At 40.9% G+C, this 15,488-nt stretch overlaps 1 protein-coding gene across 1 annotated transcript in view; it reads left to right on the top strand.

The window, feature by feature from the left end:
* COL9A1 (collagen type IX alpha 1 chain) overlaps nucleotides 1–15,488 on the top strand; it is a 105,704-nt gene that overhangs the window by 37,451 nt on the left and 52,765 nt on the right. Inside the window, exons 10-13 of the mRNA XM_074988877.1 lie at nucleotides 5,432–5,485; nucleotides 6,449–6,484; nucleotides 13,222–13,245; nucleotides 13,519–13,572. Coding sequence (XP_074844978.1) covers nucleotides 5,432–5,485; nucleotides 6,449–6,484; nucleotides 13,222–13,245; nucleotides 13,519–13,572 — 168 coding nt within the window. The remainder of the gene's footprint in view (nucleotides 1–5,431; nucleotides 5,486–6,448; nucleotides 6,485–13,221; nucleotides 13,246–13,518; nucleotides 13,573–15,488) is intronic.

Genomic DNA, 15,488 nt, shown 5'->3' on the forward strand with positions numbered 1-15,488 from the left:
AGAATGAGAGCCAAACAAGATGAGCATACTTTTGGTTAGCAGCAGGCCCTGCCAGGTAGCATCCATAATTGGCTCCTCCCCTGCATGCAGGGTTCTGAGGACGGCCTGGGAAATTAGCTCCACCCTGCTCTAGGATGAGAGAAAGGAAACCAGAGAAAGAGAGATGCTTTGAATTACGCCCTACTAACAACAGACAAGGGCAAGAGCTGTCTCTTGAGATAAGTAAGGAACCCAGGACTGAGGAAATTTCCCCTTTCCCAAATGTTGTAATTGATCTGCAGCAGTTTCTGGGATGTTAAGATTAACCACACAGATTGATTCACTTTGCCTTGCCTGGGGAAGCATCACATTCATGTTTTGTGTACAACATACTGTAAGGGCAGTTGATTGCACACATGGAGAAGGTTCCTCTTGGGGAACACTGAGACACAATAAAAAAAAATGAAGAATATCTGTATAAGAGAGTCTAAGAAGACTACATGAAGGACTCATGCAAGAAGCTCAATACCATGGAAAGGAATATATTTAAAACATGATCCAATCCTCTGGAAATCTCAAGCGTTGTTCTGAGTCATTCTCTCTGAGAAAAGCTTGGTCTTTTGTTTTTTCTTTTTGAGATCAGGAATGTTCTGCTTTTTAGATCTTCTACCCTAGAAGATAAACTGGAATAAAATGTCACATATTTTTGAATATTTTCAATTGTGAAGCTTTATCCTGGCAGGCCAAGAAGTAATCTAACCTAAACACATTATGGCCGTATCTACACTAGCCCCAAACTTCAAAATGGCCATTTAAAAGTTTCCTAATGAAGCTCTGAAATGCATATTCAGCACTTCATTAGCATGCGGGCGGCTGCGGCGCTTCGAAATCGACGTGGCTCGCTGCCGCGCAGCTCTTCCCAACGGGGCTCCTTTTTGAAAGGAGCCCGCCTACTTCGAAGTCCCCTTATTCCCATCTGCTCATCTGCATCAATTTCGAAGCGCCGTGGCTGCCCGCATGCTAATGAAGCGCTGAATATGCATTTCAGCGCTTCATTAGTAAACTTCGAAATGGCCATTTGTGTGGCCATTTTGAAGTTTGGGGCTAGTGTAGACATGGCCTATGCCTTAAACAATAAACATGGACCATAAAACCACAAGGCATAAGAAGTAAATAAACAGAGGATTACTGTCTAGCTATAGTATTAATCAAAAACATTAGTTTCTCTGGAACTTCAGACAGAATTCTAAAGTAGTGTATAATGTGAATGGCCACATATTTGTTGTAACATCTTGGGTGCGTCTACACTTGCATTCCTCTTTTGAAAGAGGTATGCAAATGAGGCAAATTGAAAATGCAAATGAGGTATAAATTTGCATACTTGGCATCTTACTTGCATGTTCTAATTTTGAAAGAGCTTCTTCCCATTAAATAAAGGGAAGAAGGATTCTTTCAAATATGGATTTACTTTCAAAAGAGCAGCATCTACACTGGCTTTCTTCAGTTGAAAGAAGCTCTTTTGAAATTAGAATATGCAAATGAGGTATCAAATATCAAATGTATACCTCATTTGCATGCTCAATTTACCTCTTTGCATACCTCTTGTGAAAGAGGAATGCAAGTGTAGATGCACTCATAGTTACAAAATTGTTATGAAGTTTTAAGTGACCTATAGAAACAAATAAGACCCATTATTTGCAATTTAAATGAAGAGACTAATTCTGCAAATTTATTTAAATATATATTTTAGTCATCTTTATATAATTTTAAAAACACAAATTATAATGTGAAAATACAAATTCATTTAAATACCCAAACTGATGATTGATGGCCTTTAAGAGTGTTGCATAATCCATCCCACTCATGTTCTATAAGCATATCCCCAAATGGAAATGTTATTCCTCAGTAGCAATACAGGACCTTGCAAGTGTAAGAAAACTATTATGATATCATATTTAGGACATCCAAATTTGAGACTCCTAGATATGTGGAATAGTAGTAAGGTAAAGATTATGCTTTATTGAGATGTTGTTTATGAGTGGACTTTAACTGTGATCCCAGGAGAGACAGAATCCTAAGAGAAATAGTGACTTGACTGTCAGCTCTTCTGAAACAAGGAGGACGGCAGCCCAACCCAGTGATCATTACAGCCCTTGTAACTTTGTTTCTTCATGAGGAACAATAGACCTAATGCACTAAGGTTCAAGGGAAGCTTATTTTGATGGAAAGCTAGAACAAATCCACTGAAAAAATATACTGGCACTAAAATACTATCTTATTCATATCAAAACAAAAAAGCAGCCAAGTAGCACTTTAAAGACTAACAAAATAATTTATTAGGTGGGCTTTTGTGGGACTGACCTACTTTTTCAGTGGGTCTGTCCCACAAAAGCTCACCTAATAAATTATTTTGTTAGTCTTTAAAGTGCTACTTGACTGCTTTTTTTGTTTTGATAGTATATAGACTAGCTAGTGTTGCTTTCTCTCTGTTACTATCTTATTCATATAATTTTAAGAAAACTTCGTGCTATATTTTTCTGCTATGATGGAGTTGTCATATTGGTACTTATGCAAGGATTTAAGCACATTACTGTATAGCTTATATAAAAATTGTGAGAGAAATAGTTTATAATATTGTCCTGACCCAGCAATTTGTAAGGATGGAGAGAACATTAAACTACATAAGCTTTATGGAGGTGCTAAAAGTCACTTTAGAATGCAGTATGTTGGAAGTTGATGGGTTTTTCTATAAAGGTCTTCTGCAAAAGGACAACTTGAAAATGCCATTAAAACATGCTTAAAATTCCAAATCCAAAATAGAATTGGGACCTACTCATTCCACAATTCACATTCCAAACTGACTTCCCTGAATATCCCTGAAGTCCTCTGTTTGCAAACTGAGAAACATTGAGAAAATGCCAAATATGAAACCAAATATTTGCAAATCTTGTTCTCTTTTACTTTTCAGAGAAGACTCAATTTCAGAGGATTTTTTCTCTTTCATCACAACTCAGTCACCTAAACCACATAATTTTCTTGAGCCCCTTAAAATGTTAAGAATGGCCATACCAGGTCAGGCCAATGGTCCGTGTGGTCCAGCACAGTAAACTCTTTCATATCCAGCAGCCCCAGGACCTGGAGGTTGCCAGATTTGAAAATTTTATGGATAGTAAAGAGGGATCCCTTCACTGTTCTCCACTACAGCTGTGCTCCTCACCCCCAAACCCTCAGCAGCCTGGAGTGCCATCTCTGCCCACGCAGCCCGCTCTGAACTCCCCACTGCCATGTGGGATGGTAGTCTCCCCATGCTCCGGCCACCCATCCTACCGCTCTCTTGTAGGGGTTCTTGCTCTGTTTTATATCCCCTGCTAGCTGCAACATCAGTTGAGCTCTGGCCTTCCTGATTATACCCCTGCATGCACCTATTTTTTATACTCTGCCTTAGTCATCTGTCCAAGTTTCCACTTCTTGTAAGCTTCCTTTTGGCGTTTAAGCTCACCAAAGGTTTCTCCGTTAAGCCAGGCTGGTCATCCGCCAGATTTGCTTTTTATACTGCACATCAGTGTGGTGTGTCCTGTGCTTTTAGTAAGGTTTCTTTAAAATACAGCCAACTCTCCTGGACTCCTTTCCTCTTAATGTTAGCATCCCAGGGGACCCTGCCCATCAGTTCCCTGAGGGAGTCAAATTCTGCTTTTTTTTTTTTTTGAATTCCAGGATCTGTATTTTGCTGGTCTCCTTTCTTCCTTTGGTCAGGATACCGAGCGTGACTATTTCATGATCACCGCTGCCCAGGTTGCCACACAGGTCTACTTCCCCTACCAATTCCTCCCTGTTTGTGAGCAGCAGGTCAAGCTGAGACTGGGTCCTGGTTGGTTCCTTCGGCACTTGCACCAGGAAGTTGTCTCCAACATTCTCCAAAAACTTCCTGGATTGTCGGCATACTGCTCTATCAGTCTCCCAGCAGATGTCTGGATGATTGAAGTCCCATGTGAGAACCAGGGCCTGTGATCTGGAAGCCTGTTGTTTGAAGAAAGCCTTATCTACCTTGTCCACCCCACAGTGGTTTATAGCAGACACCATCACCCTTGGTTCTCTCACATCTAACTTAGACTCTCAGTATGCGTTTCTTCCATTTTATACTGAAACTCTGAACGACCATACTGGCCTTTTCCATACAATGCTACTTCACTTTTTCTTCCCTGCCTGTCATTCCTGAACAGTTTATACCCTTCCACAACAGTGCTCCAATTATGTGAGACATCCCACCAAGTCTTCATTATTCCAATCACATCACAGTTCCTTGATCATTCCAGGATTTCCAGTTCTTTCTGCGTGTTTCCCAGCCTTCTTGTATTTGTGTGCATATACCTAAAATAAATACATGACCTTATGGCTATGTCTACACTAGCCCAAAACTTTGAAATGGCCATGCAAATGGCCATTTCAAAGTTTACTAATGAAGTGCTGAAATACATATTCAGCACCTGATTAGCGTGCCGGCAGCCGCAGCACTTCGAAATTGATGCAGCTTGCTGCCGTGTGGCTCGTCCAGATGGGGCTCCTTTTTGAAAGGATCCTGGCAACTTCAAAATCCCCTTATTCCTAACAGTAGATAGGAATAAGGGGATTTCGAAGTTGGTGGGGTCCTTTCAAGAAGGAGCCATCTGGATGAGCCGCGCGGCGGCGAGCCGCGTCAATTTTGAAGTGCTGCAGCTGCTGGCATGCTAATGAGGCACTGAATATGTATTTCAGCACTTCATTATTAAACTTTGAAATGGCCATTTGCATGGCCATTTTGAAGTTTTGGGCTAGTGTAGACATAGCCTATATGTATAGGTAAATGTATAATATAGGAACAGTATCAGTGTAAGTATAAATCTAATGTAATGCAAAGGCTTTTAGGGAAGTTACTGAGTGATTATTAATTTCCATATTCATGCTGAGCAGAATATGGAAGGAAGGATGAAGTCTTTTCATCAGTGGTCACCAAATGCCTATCTGTTTTAGCTTTTTTCAAATATCTTTTTGAGACACAATCTTGAAACTAATTCCAGTTTTTCATTATGGATAGCTGAATATGCAGGACAAACATGGAGATTTGACATTTTAATCATAAGTCGCAACAGTTCATCTGTCTAGCAATTTAGAAAATGTATTTTATTTGGAGAAATTTAAGGGAATCTGAGGTCACATGCTCTTACTAAGTGGAATTTAGCCAACATTATTAGTGAAGGCAGTATACCCCATATGCTAATAACAGCCACAAAATATTACCATGTGGTTTGGCAGAGTTTGGATATGGATTAGAATTTTGAAAGTCAGCTCCATCTCTGTATCTCACCAATTTATTCATATTGTAAAGAAATTTCACAGTGGTTTATATTTTATAGATTCTTCATTTGTGATTGACAAAAACATGAGTTAATTGATAAATTATACTTTATTTCACCAGGGACTGACAGGTCCCGATGGATCACCTGGCCCAGCTGGACCTCGAGGACAAAAGGTAAGCACAAAGTCAATCATCAAGTCTTGGATGCATTTTCATAGGCATATATTTATATATATGGGGTTAATAAGATATTAGTCTTTTCTAATTAGTATGGAATGCAATACTTAGTTGAACCCTCTTGAGACACTGAGTGCCCACAACTCCCTTTGACTTCTTTAGGAGTTGAAGGTACACATCATCTCTCAGAAGCTTGTTCAGGGTTTTGCATGATTAGGGCCTATCATAGCTGTCATCACCATACACAGCAAGCGCCACAGTACCTCAACAATTCAAATGTATGAACTTTCAACATAAGAACACAAATACAGAGTAACCAAAATGTTTGAATTGTTCTCTTTAAAAGAAAACAAACCCCTAATATTATGGTCTACTTCTCTATCTTTTTTCACAATGAGTAGAAACTTTCTTTACATGCTACTCCACTGAATTAAATGGGACTGCTCAAATAAGGTAGTCAAGATACATAAGGGTTGGATAATCTGACCCTTAGTTCCTAGCATTTCCAGGGACAAGAACTATATTTTCCTACATGTTTTGTGTACAACACTAAGGGTATGGCCACACAGCAAAAGTATTTTCAGGTAACATGTTATTTCAAAATAACTTTGCTAGTGTCTACACTACACACACCCTTATTTCAAAATAAATTCAAAATACCAGGTGTGTTATTTTGAATTTTGTAAACCTCATTGCAGAAGGAATGAAGCCTGTTTCAAAATAGGTGCTGTTAAGACACGGAATGGCACTATTTCTAAATAAGACATAATGGTGTACAATGGCACAATTTTGAAATTGGCACTACGTATCTGGACATGCTATTTCAAAATAGCAGGGTGTTGTTTTGAAATGCATTCTTATGTGTAGCTGTGTTATTTCAGAATAACACTGCTGTGTAGATGTAGCCTAAGTGTGGTATTATAACTTGACAAATAATAATAATATTTATATTATTTACAGGGTGAACCTGGATTGCCTGGAGGCCCTGGACTTCCAGTAAGCCATATATTTATTATAGTATAGATTTAAAAGATAACTGTGAATTATTTTAATTGCTAGACTGTGTGACAGAGAGCAAGAAAATCTCTTAATTCAGTTGTCAAGGACCTCTGATTTAACAGAATACTATAAAAAGTAGCACTTTTTTTTGCTTTGGTAGGGTAGAGACTGAGTTATTCAAACACATTTAAGATACATTCCTTAGAAAATAGGGTCTCTAGTAGATGGCATTGACTTTCTTATGACCACATTACAAAGATCTTATTGCATTCAGAATAACTGATTTATCTGCATGCACTTAAACAGTGGTTTTCAACCAGTGTGCTGCAGCACACTGGTGTGCCATGAAAACTGTCCAAGTGTGCTGTGAAATTACACTAATTTCCCTTTGCTGTGGCTCTTTGCAAAGTTGCCATGGGGCTTGGCGGGGGGTGGGGAAGGAATTGATGACCCCACGACACCTGGAGCTCAAACAGTGAGGCTGGCTGAGTCCCAGCTGGTGTGGAGTTCATCAATTCTCCTGCCCATGATGGCTCTTTGAAGAGCCATTGTAAAGGGAAATGCCAATCCCACAGGACCCCATTTGCAACAGGAAGCAGCTGAAATGCCACTTCCTGGCCCCAACAAGCTGGCAGGGGGCCTGCCCCCAGTACCTGCTCTGTCAAGTGGGAGGGACGGAGGGCGGGAGTCTGTTGGAATAGGGATATGGTTTAAATGCTGCATCCTGACTCCAACGACTAATAGGTAAGGGGCCTGCTTTCAGTGGTTATGTGTTTACTCAACGCCCATAGCATGGCACTGAGCAGATTTTGAAAATGTGTCTGTGCTTGCTGGCTAAGACAATGTATTCTGTGGTGGATTTGAAACATTAATGGATTTGATCCTTGTTTAGCTTGTAGTATGCACTACTGTGTTGCAAACCTCCCTAGTAAGACTGAAACCATAGTAAATGTAAGTAAATGTGACCTTTACGAGTAATCAGTTCAGCTGAAACAAGTGGATGTGCCATGAAATTGTTTGTCTAATTGAAACAAAAAGCAGTCAAGTAGCACTTTAAAGACTAGCAAAACCTAATAAACCATTTTGCTAGTCTTTAAAGTGCCACTTGACTGCTTTTTGTTTTGATAGTGTATAGACTAGCACGGCTTCCTCTTTGTTACTTTGTCTGATTGAAGTGTGTCATGTTACTGAGAAGGCTGGGAACCACCGCTCTAGAAGGAAGGAGTTTTTCTGCAAAGGGATTGAAATTTTTGAGAACATATGTTGTAAGAATTTATATCTTTTTGTGAAAGTGCAGAAAAGCCCTCAGACAGAGAAGCCCATGATTTATACGGGTATGTTAGCCTAAGAGGTGTCAGATTTCAGCTCCTTATCTCTATATACTATGTGACTGAAATATAAATGTATGAAAAAGGTGGGTTTTTTTTGTTTTTTGTGATGGTGAAAGATACATAGCATAATGTGAGAAGAGGATTTCAAAGAGTACTGTTCAGCTTTGAATTCAGAGAGGGTTAAGTGTTCAGGTTTGAAGGCTGGGAAGAACTGTCAGGTTCAGGACCTTCCATAATGGGGAGCTGGATAATTCTGAGATGGTAGAGGACATCTTTTAAAAGATGGGAAATGGAAAAAATGAAAGCTTTTGTCTCCTGATATATGGCTTCAAGAGATTAAAACTGATTGTTTCCTGAGACAGGAGTTGTTGGGAATAAGTATTAGGGTTGCTCTTTTCATCTTGATTCAGAACTCTGCAGCCCTACTGTTTATTTTCATTTTTAATTGTGCCCCATTAATTTTACTGTTATTTATATACAGAATCACTCAAAATATGTAGGCATAAAAACAAATGTATTCCTTATCCTGAAGAGAGCTTATATTTAAAAATGTTCAAGCTTAAGGTCCATAATAACATGTGGACATATTCCCTTGTTTTCTGCTCCTTAGCTGAAAATCTGAAACCTGGGACAATTAGAGTACAAACTTGTGATACATGGAGTCTGTGTTGGCATAATATAACCAATCTGTAGTTACAGAAACGGAAAAACTGTGGCAACTGCTGAGCAGGTTGAAAGGACTATTTTGGGGGAAGGGGTGGATCTGCCACTTACCCAGCAGAAGAGATGGTGAAATGATTGCTTGGGAGAGTGGTTTGAATTATGTGCAAAACCAGAGAGATAGCATGAAGGAGACAGCTTTGATTTGACAGTTCTGTTACTCAGAGGACCAGAAAGACGTGTGTATAGAAAGATTTAAAAGTGAAAAGTGACTATGAGAAAAAAGGAGATAAATTAAATGAGTTATTTCAATTTAAAGTACATGGTAATGAAAGCTGGGCTGCATTCCTGCAGAAATTGTGAAACTTGGGAAAACTATAGCGATTTTAACTTCATCCAAAGGGAATCTGCAGAGAACATTGGTTCCAGGACAGAATAACAGGTAATCCTGTTGGAAGGATGGATGTCAGAAATGTGTAAGAAGCATTGTTCTTCCTCCGTAAGCTACTGTGGAAAAAAACAACAAGGGTGCATCACTCTAAAGGAAACCTCAGCTGTTCAACCTGCCAGGATTACTGCCAGTTCCATTAGGAGTGGAAGAAATCATACTTAGGGGGGAGGGAGGGCTATAAAAGTAATAAATGGAGGTTACGTGGATGTCATGGGATTATGGGCACTATTTTGCAGTTCAGTTGCCTTCATTTGATCTGGGACTTTTTAACTGCTTGTGATACACTCCAGTACGTCTTGGTAATGATTGTTTTTTTTTTTTAAGCTATATTGCAAGCTGTACTGTATGTGCTTAATAAAACGTGAGCTTGTGTGGTTGGTAACAGGTATCACTAATAGTGAAGTATGTGGTGGCAGATATGTGTGTGTATTTACAACCTAGAAAGATGAATAATTCTTAAGTCAAAGGAACTGCCTTCACACAGGAAAGAGGGGTGTACTAGAGATACCTGCTGATATTATTGCAAATTTCCCCACCCACCCTTTTTTATTTTTTTGGAATTGTGGTTAAATAAACAGGATATACAGCACATTACCTGTACCGTGTATGGAGGACACACTGTATGGAGGACTTCAATGTTGGTGATCTGGCACAGTGGTTATTAGCATAAGAAAACCAAATACAGACAGAGCTCCTCTCCGAATAAATCTCTCTGGAGAATTACATTCATGCATGCTTCACGCTCAGTGAGTGGACTGAATGCTAGACGAACAGGGAAATTACTGAATTTCTCTAAATATAGCTGATACTAATGATCATGATGTTAGTGAAATTGAATTGATTCCTATCCCTTCCTCTTCATGCTTATCAGTGAAAATTACCCTATTAAAAGGGAGTATTGGATTCACTTGACTTAAACCCTTGTACTCTGGGTAAAGCATAGGACATCTACAAGTCTCCTCCATTTCACTCTGTCTCAGAACAAAACTTCCAGCTTACCACAGGGGTACCCAGTTGTTGTCCTTCAATCTCAGTAGATCTTCCCCTCGACGGAGGTCTTCTTTTTTTGTGTTTTCCTTGCAAGTTCCGTTTGAGCTAATTCTCACCTTCATGGACATTTTGAGAAGCAAGTACTGGCCTTCTTTCATGTTTTAGCCTCCTGAAACCCTGAGGTTGTTCTGTTAGATCTTAGCCACCAGAAATGCAATGAGCACAGTACAAAAAAAGGTGTATTGGTTGTCATGGTTTGGTGAAAGCCTAAATGCTCTTGTCTTTGTGGGGTTGCTTTTTGCACTGAATACTTCCAGGGGCCTTTGGTGAGCAGAGTAGCTCCCAGGTACTCATTTACAGACTTATTTTCTCACAGAAAGGACTTCTTAAAACTGTGGAAATGCTGTGCAGTATCAGAAAACAAAAAACCTTGGCAACAAAAAATGGCTCATTGCCATTGCTTTCTACAACCATTTCATGGGATTTTGATCCAAACTGGGACTGCTAATATTTGGTCCCAATAGTAATTTTAAGGACATGAATTTTACAATCTTTTTAATCTCTTTTCTGTTTCTCTTGCCACTTCTCCAGGCCTCCTTCTGACTCTCTCTCTCTCTTCTATTTTTTCTTCAAGGTTTTTATCCCATCTCTTTATTCTTTTCTTTTCTTTTCTTTTCTTTTCTTTTCTTTTCTCATCTCAAGGGCCACCTCCACAGAATTAGTGCAGTACTTCAGACAACCCCCTGGTCTGGTATGATTAGGATCTAACCAGTCCCAAAGAAGAGAATTTGCCAGACCAGGGCAGCTTCTTTGCCATCAGCACCCAACCACATGCCCTCCACCCCACTGGGTTGCTTGCCCATCTACTGCTGGGCCAGTGCTCTGGCCTAGACTGCTGCTGGGGCTCACACCCACCCTTCTTCCCATGGGGCTGCTGGGGACCACTGACTCTGGCCCCTTGGGGATACTGGAGATACCAGCTCGAGGGCTCCCCCGACCTTGCAAGGCTTTTGAGAGGATGTGGGCTGCAGCTTGCCCTGCTGCCAGGCTCTTTGGTCCAGGGACACCCCTGGTCCTGCCACATGATGGATGTTGATGGACCTAGTTTTAGGATGTCCAAGTTCTTGCCTCTGGTTTAGGTCTAGGGTGATAGGGCTACAAGTTACATTGCATGTATAAGGCCTTTTAAAGCAAAAATATGTTAGTTGCATTTTTGTAGCACTTACAATTTTTAGAAGATTTTCTTTTCATACAAGCTTTTTGGTTTTTGTTGTTGACAGTTATCTAAAGCCAGTAGAGGCAGTTTGAGGCTTAGCCTGAAACTATAAAAATAATTCCATTTTGTAGGAACAGCAGTTTCTTTACTTTGTTGAGTGTTTATATAAGCAGGTCCAAATGACTTACCATTATCTTTTTAATGCCCATGCTTCTGTTGGACTAGAAATCAGAGGCTGTGGAAAATGACACCACATCAATTCAGCAAGCTAAAATATTTTAAAGGAATGATACACTGAGATGTATTCAGAAGTACTAGTTCACACAATTATTAGTCTGTTGGAGTGAGATGTCCTATAGTTTAGTGTCATTTAGAAGTATAATATACTTTTCTTATGTTTTTATGCTCCACTGTATAGCTGGTGCATTGTGCCTACCTATGGGTAAACATGATAACTATTTTAAGCATCTTGGGTACAGATTCATTTTCAGAGAAGAAATTATTTGATTTGGCACATATTTTAAATGTGGAATACTTATTTTCTTAGCTCCTTACAAAGTTCTTTTTAAAAAGTAGTATTTAATTGCCATTTGTGATGCACCCTTACTTTAATATACAGTAACCCCTCAATGTGCGATTTCAAGTTGCTCTTATAATGCGAGTTAAGCAAAACTCAAAATCTCACTCTGTGCGGCCCTGGTTCAACCCCGCCTCCAGCCCTGCTTGCCGCCCATGCATGGCTCTGGCTCACCTCCCACCCCTGTGCCCAGCTTTGGCTCTGGCTTACCACCCCTCATGAGTGGGTCTGGCTCAACTCCTGTGCGTGGCTCTGTCTCACCAACCCTCCATGCCCGGCTCCAGCTCAACCCTCCCCCATCCCTCGTTCAACCCCTGGCCCCGGTTCAAAACCCCACTGGCTCACCACCCAAGCATGGTTCCATCTCAGCCTCTCTGCTGCGTGTGGCTCTGGTTCAAGCCCCACACCTGGTTAAAACCCCCTGTGCACAGCTTCAGCTCACCACCCCCACGTGTGGCCCTGGTTCAAACCCCCCATGGCCTGGTTCAACACCTGAACATAGCTCTTGCTGTAGCTCAACCTCACCCCGCAGTGTGCATCTCCAGCTGAACTCCACCCTCTGCCTTCCTGCAGCCCTAACCCACCCCAGGCTTAACCCCCCTCCCATGGCCCTAACCAACGGCCAAGCTTAACCCTCCCCAACTGCCCTCCCCCCCACCAGCCCCAGGGGTTACCTTTCAAAAAGAGCTCCAGGTGCTCCTGCTGCTTCCCTGGCTTCAGAATGTGTGTTCTGTTGGAGAAAATAAGCCACCCCGAGTCTTGCATGAAATTTGACTTACATGAGGGTGTGTGGGAATGGAACCCTCTGGTAAATCAAGGCACTGCTGTACTCTCAAACATTTCTTCACTCCATTCCCTTTGTCACTTCCAGGACACGTGTCTATCCACAGCAACAGTGGTTTTTGACTCTTAGGGTGCGTCTACACTAGCTGGCTACTTTGAAGTAGCTGGAACAACGTCGAAATACTATGCGTTGCATCTACACATGCCATGAGCTATTTCGATGTTGAAATCGATGTTAGGTGGCAAGACGTCGAAATTGCTATTCCTATCCGAAGATGGGAATAGCGCCCTACTTTGAAGTTCAACGTCGAAGTAGGGTGTGCGTAGATGATCCGTGTCCGCTACATCAAAATAGTGGGGTCCTCTATGGCGGCCGTCAGCTGAGGGGTTGAGAGACACTTTGTCCAGCCCCTGCAGGGCTCTATGGTCACTGTGTGTAGCAGCCCTTAGCTGCTGCTGCATGCAAGGGGTCTGCAACCGGTTGTCGGCTCTGTGGATCTCATGCTGTGCAGGCCGTGTGTGTCTAGGAGGGGTCTTTTAAGGAACCGGCTTGGGGCTTTGCTGGCCCCTTATTTTAACGGGGAGCACTTGTGTGTGTGGACGCTCTGCATTTCCTTCCGACGTTCTTCGTCGCTACTTCGATGTTGATGGTCTTACATTTGACTCTAACAAGATTAAATGTCAGAAAACATACACACTTGCTAATCACATTTTTCTTTTTTTCAGGGTAAGGGGATACTTGGACCACCAGTAAGTAACATTTTATACAATCTATAATAAATCAAAGTAATAACATGAAAAGACAGTATAATAATTTTGTGGGCCCTGCTGTTTTGTATCTATTCATAAACATAATTTTTACAACTAACATTTTAAACCATTTTAGACCTTTGGGAGTAGATATGCATTTCTGTGGGCATAATTTGTCTCTTGTTGTTTTGGGAAGACGTTTGCCTATGTACTTCTATCTCTATCTTACCGTAAATAATTTACACGTTTGTTTCTTTTACTTGGTTATTGTAGGGTCCCCCTGGCATAGCAGGACTTCCTGGTGAAGTAGGCCGTGTTGGTCCACCTGTGAGTACTACATTTGCCAGCAACTTGCATTTTCTTGCTGTCTGAAAGACTTTGTGCAGAAGAAAATATCATTATTATACCACCCAAACACGGTTTAGGGGATGAGAACACAAAAATGAACATAAGCATTTTGTTTGATTTTTTTTCCTGCTAGTATTCTACGGAGAGGAGCAGGTTGTGGAGAATCTGGTCAGAAATAAATTAATAGCGCAAAGAACAAGCAGTCCTGTAGCGCCTTAAAGATTAAGACGTTTATTAGGTAATGAGCTTTCATGGGTAAGACCCACTTCATCAAATGTAGTGCAAATATAAGAATCCAGGGTTTATATAGTCGGGGGTTGGAGTGGGGGCAGGAGGAAGGGAGTAGGAGGAGAAGAAGAATTTAAAAACAAAGAGATACTGGGGGAAGTCACCTGTGCAACAGGACCTGTGGAAGAAGTAAAGCTCATTACCTAATAAATAAAAATTGTTAGTCTGTAAAGTGCTTCAGGATGTCTTGTGTTTTGTGTCTCTACAGACTAACCTGGCTACCCCTTTGAAACTAATATCACAAAGAGCTGGCCACCTGTAATAATAGAACAAAGTGTTTCATACAGTAATCCTCGTGAAAAATCTCATGCATTAATGAATGCCAAAGATGCAATGGGCAGTACTAAAGTTAGGAAATGGCAAAGTTAAGGCAGGTTATATATTGTTAACTTTTGGCCCCTTGTGTGTATGCTTGATGTTAAAAACTTCTATTACATGATCACATACTGTTTTCCCCCAGGATCTCTGGTTCATATCCCTGTAAAAATAAGATGATCAATATTTATTTTTATCCTCCTCATTCAGCATGGCCCCACTTATTGCACATCAACCAACCCTGCACTGATTAAGGACTTTTTTTCTCCTTAATTATAGCCTTTTTATAGCACTGATCTCCAGACCATCTGAACCCTTCATAAGCATAATTCATTTTCCACCAAGACACCTATGTGAAGTCAAGAACCGTTATTATCATCCCCATGTAAAGAAAGAGAACTGAGCCAGAGAGAGATTAGGGTCTAGTTCATATAGTTTAGGTGCATCCCAGCCATTCACGAAGCCATGTGGAGTGAGCAGTCCCTGTCATCTTCAGACCACTTAGCACTTATATTTCACACCTTCAGGGCTCTGTGGAGACATTATTTATGTCTATGCTAGAAGCATCTGTCGACAGAAGTTACTGTCGGCCGGGGAATCTCGACAGAACATCTGTCAACAGATTGCACCTACACACAACTTGCCCTGTCGATAGAGAACTGTCAGACTGCACTGCCCTCTGGTACCAGAAAGTGGAATGGCAGCTCTTCAAAGAGGGCTGCTCAGCAACTGGAAGTCTTCTCTGACAGAAGTGTCTACGCTGCACTTCTGTCGACAGTACACTGTTGAGCGATTGTTATGCCTCAAATTTCTGAGGGATAATACTGTTGAGGAAAATGCAGAGTTCTGTCAAGAATCTGTCGACAGAATGTTTTAAGTGTGTAGAGGCTCCCTGAGTTGTCGACAGAAGACCCTTTCTGTCCACAAAACTCTCTAGTGTAGACCCAGCCTGTGGGTTATAGTCTTCCTTGAATTAGAGGTGATGCACAATTTCACTACTTCACTGGTATACCAGAAAATAAACTGTAATTTGGAGTTATAATTTCTTCCCTTAATCAGGAGTAGGGGATGATAGTGGAATAAATTACACTTTTTGTAGAACTGCTTATTTGCTACTGTTTACTTCACTGTTCTAAACAGTGATGTCCCCTACTCCTCCCTTCTACCCATTTTTTCACAGTGGTGGCTACATTGCAGATGTTAGGAGGGGCAGATTCATTGAGTTGTTTTATTTTTGCTATATATTTAATAATGAAATAGGACTAAAAGCCACATTTTAGGTTAAGAAATAG

Source organism: Carettochelys insculpta, chromosome 3, assembly GCF_033958435.1.
Source record: "Carettochelys insculpta isolate YL-2023 chromosome 3, ASM3395843v1, whole genome shotgun sequence".
Classification (NCBI taxonomy): Eukaryota; Metazoa; Chordata; order Testudines; family Carettochelyidae; genus Carettochelys; species Carettochelys insculpta.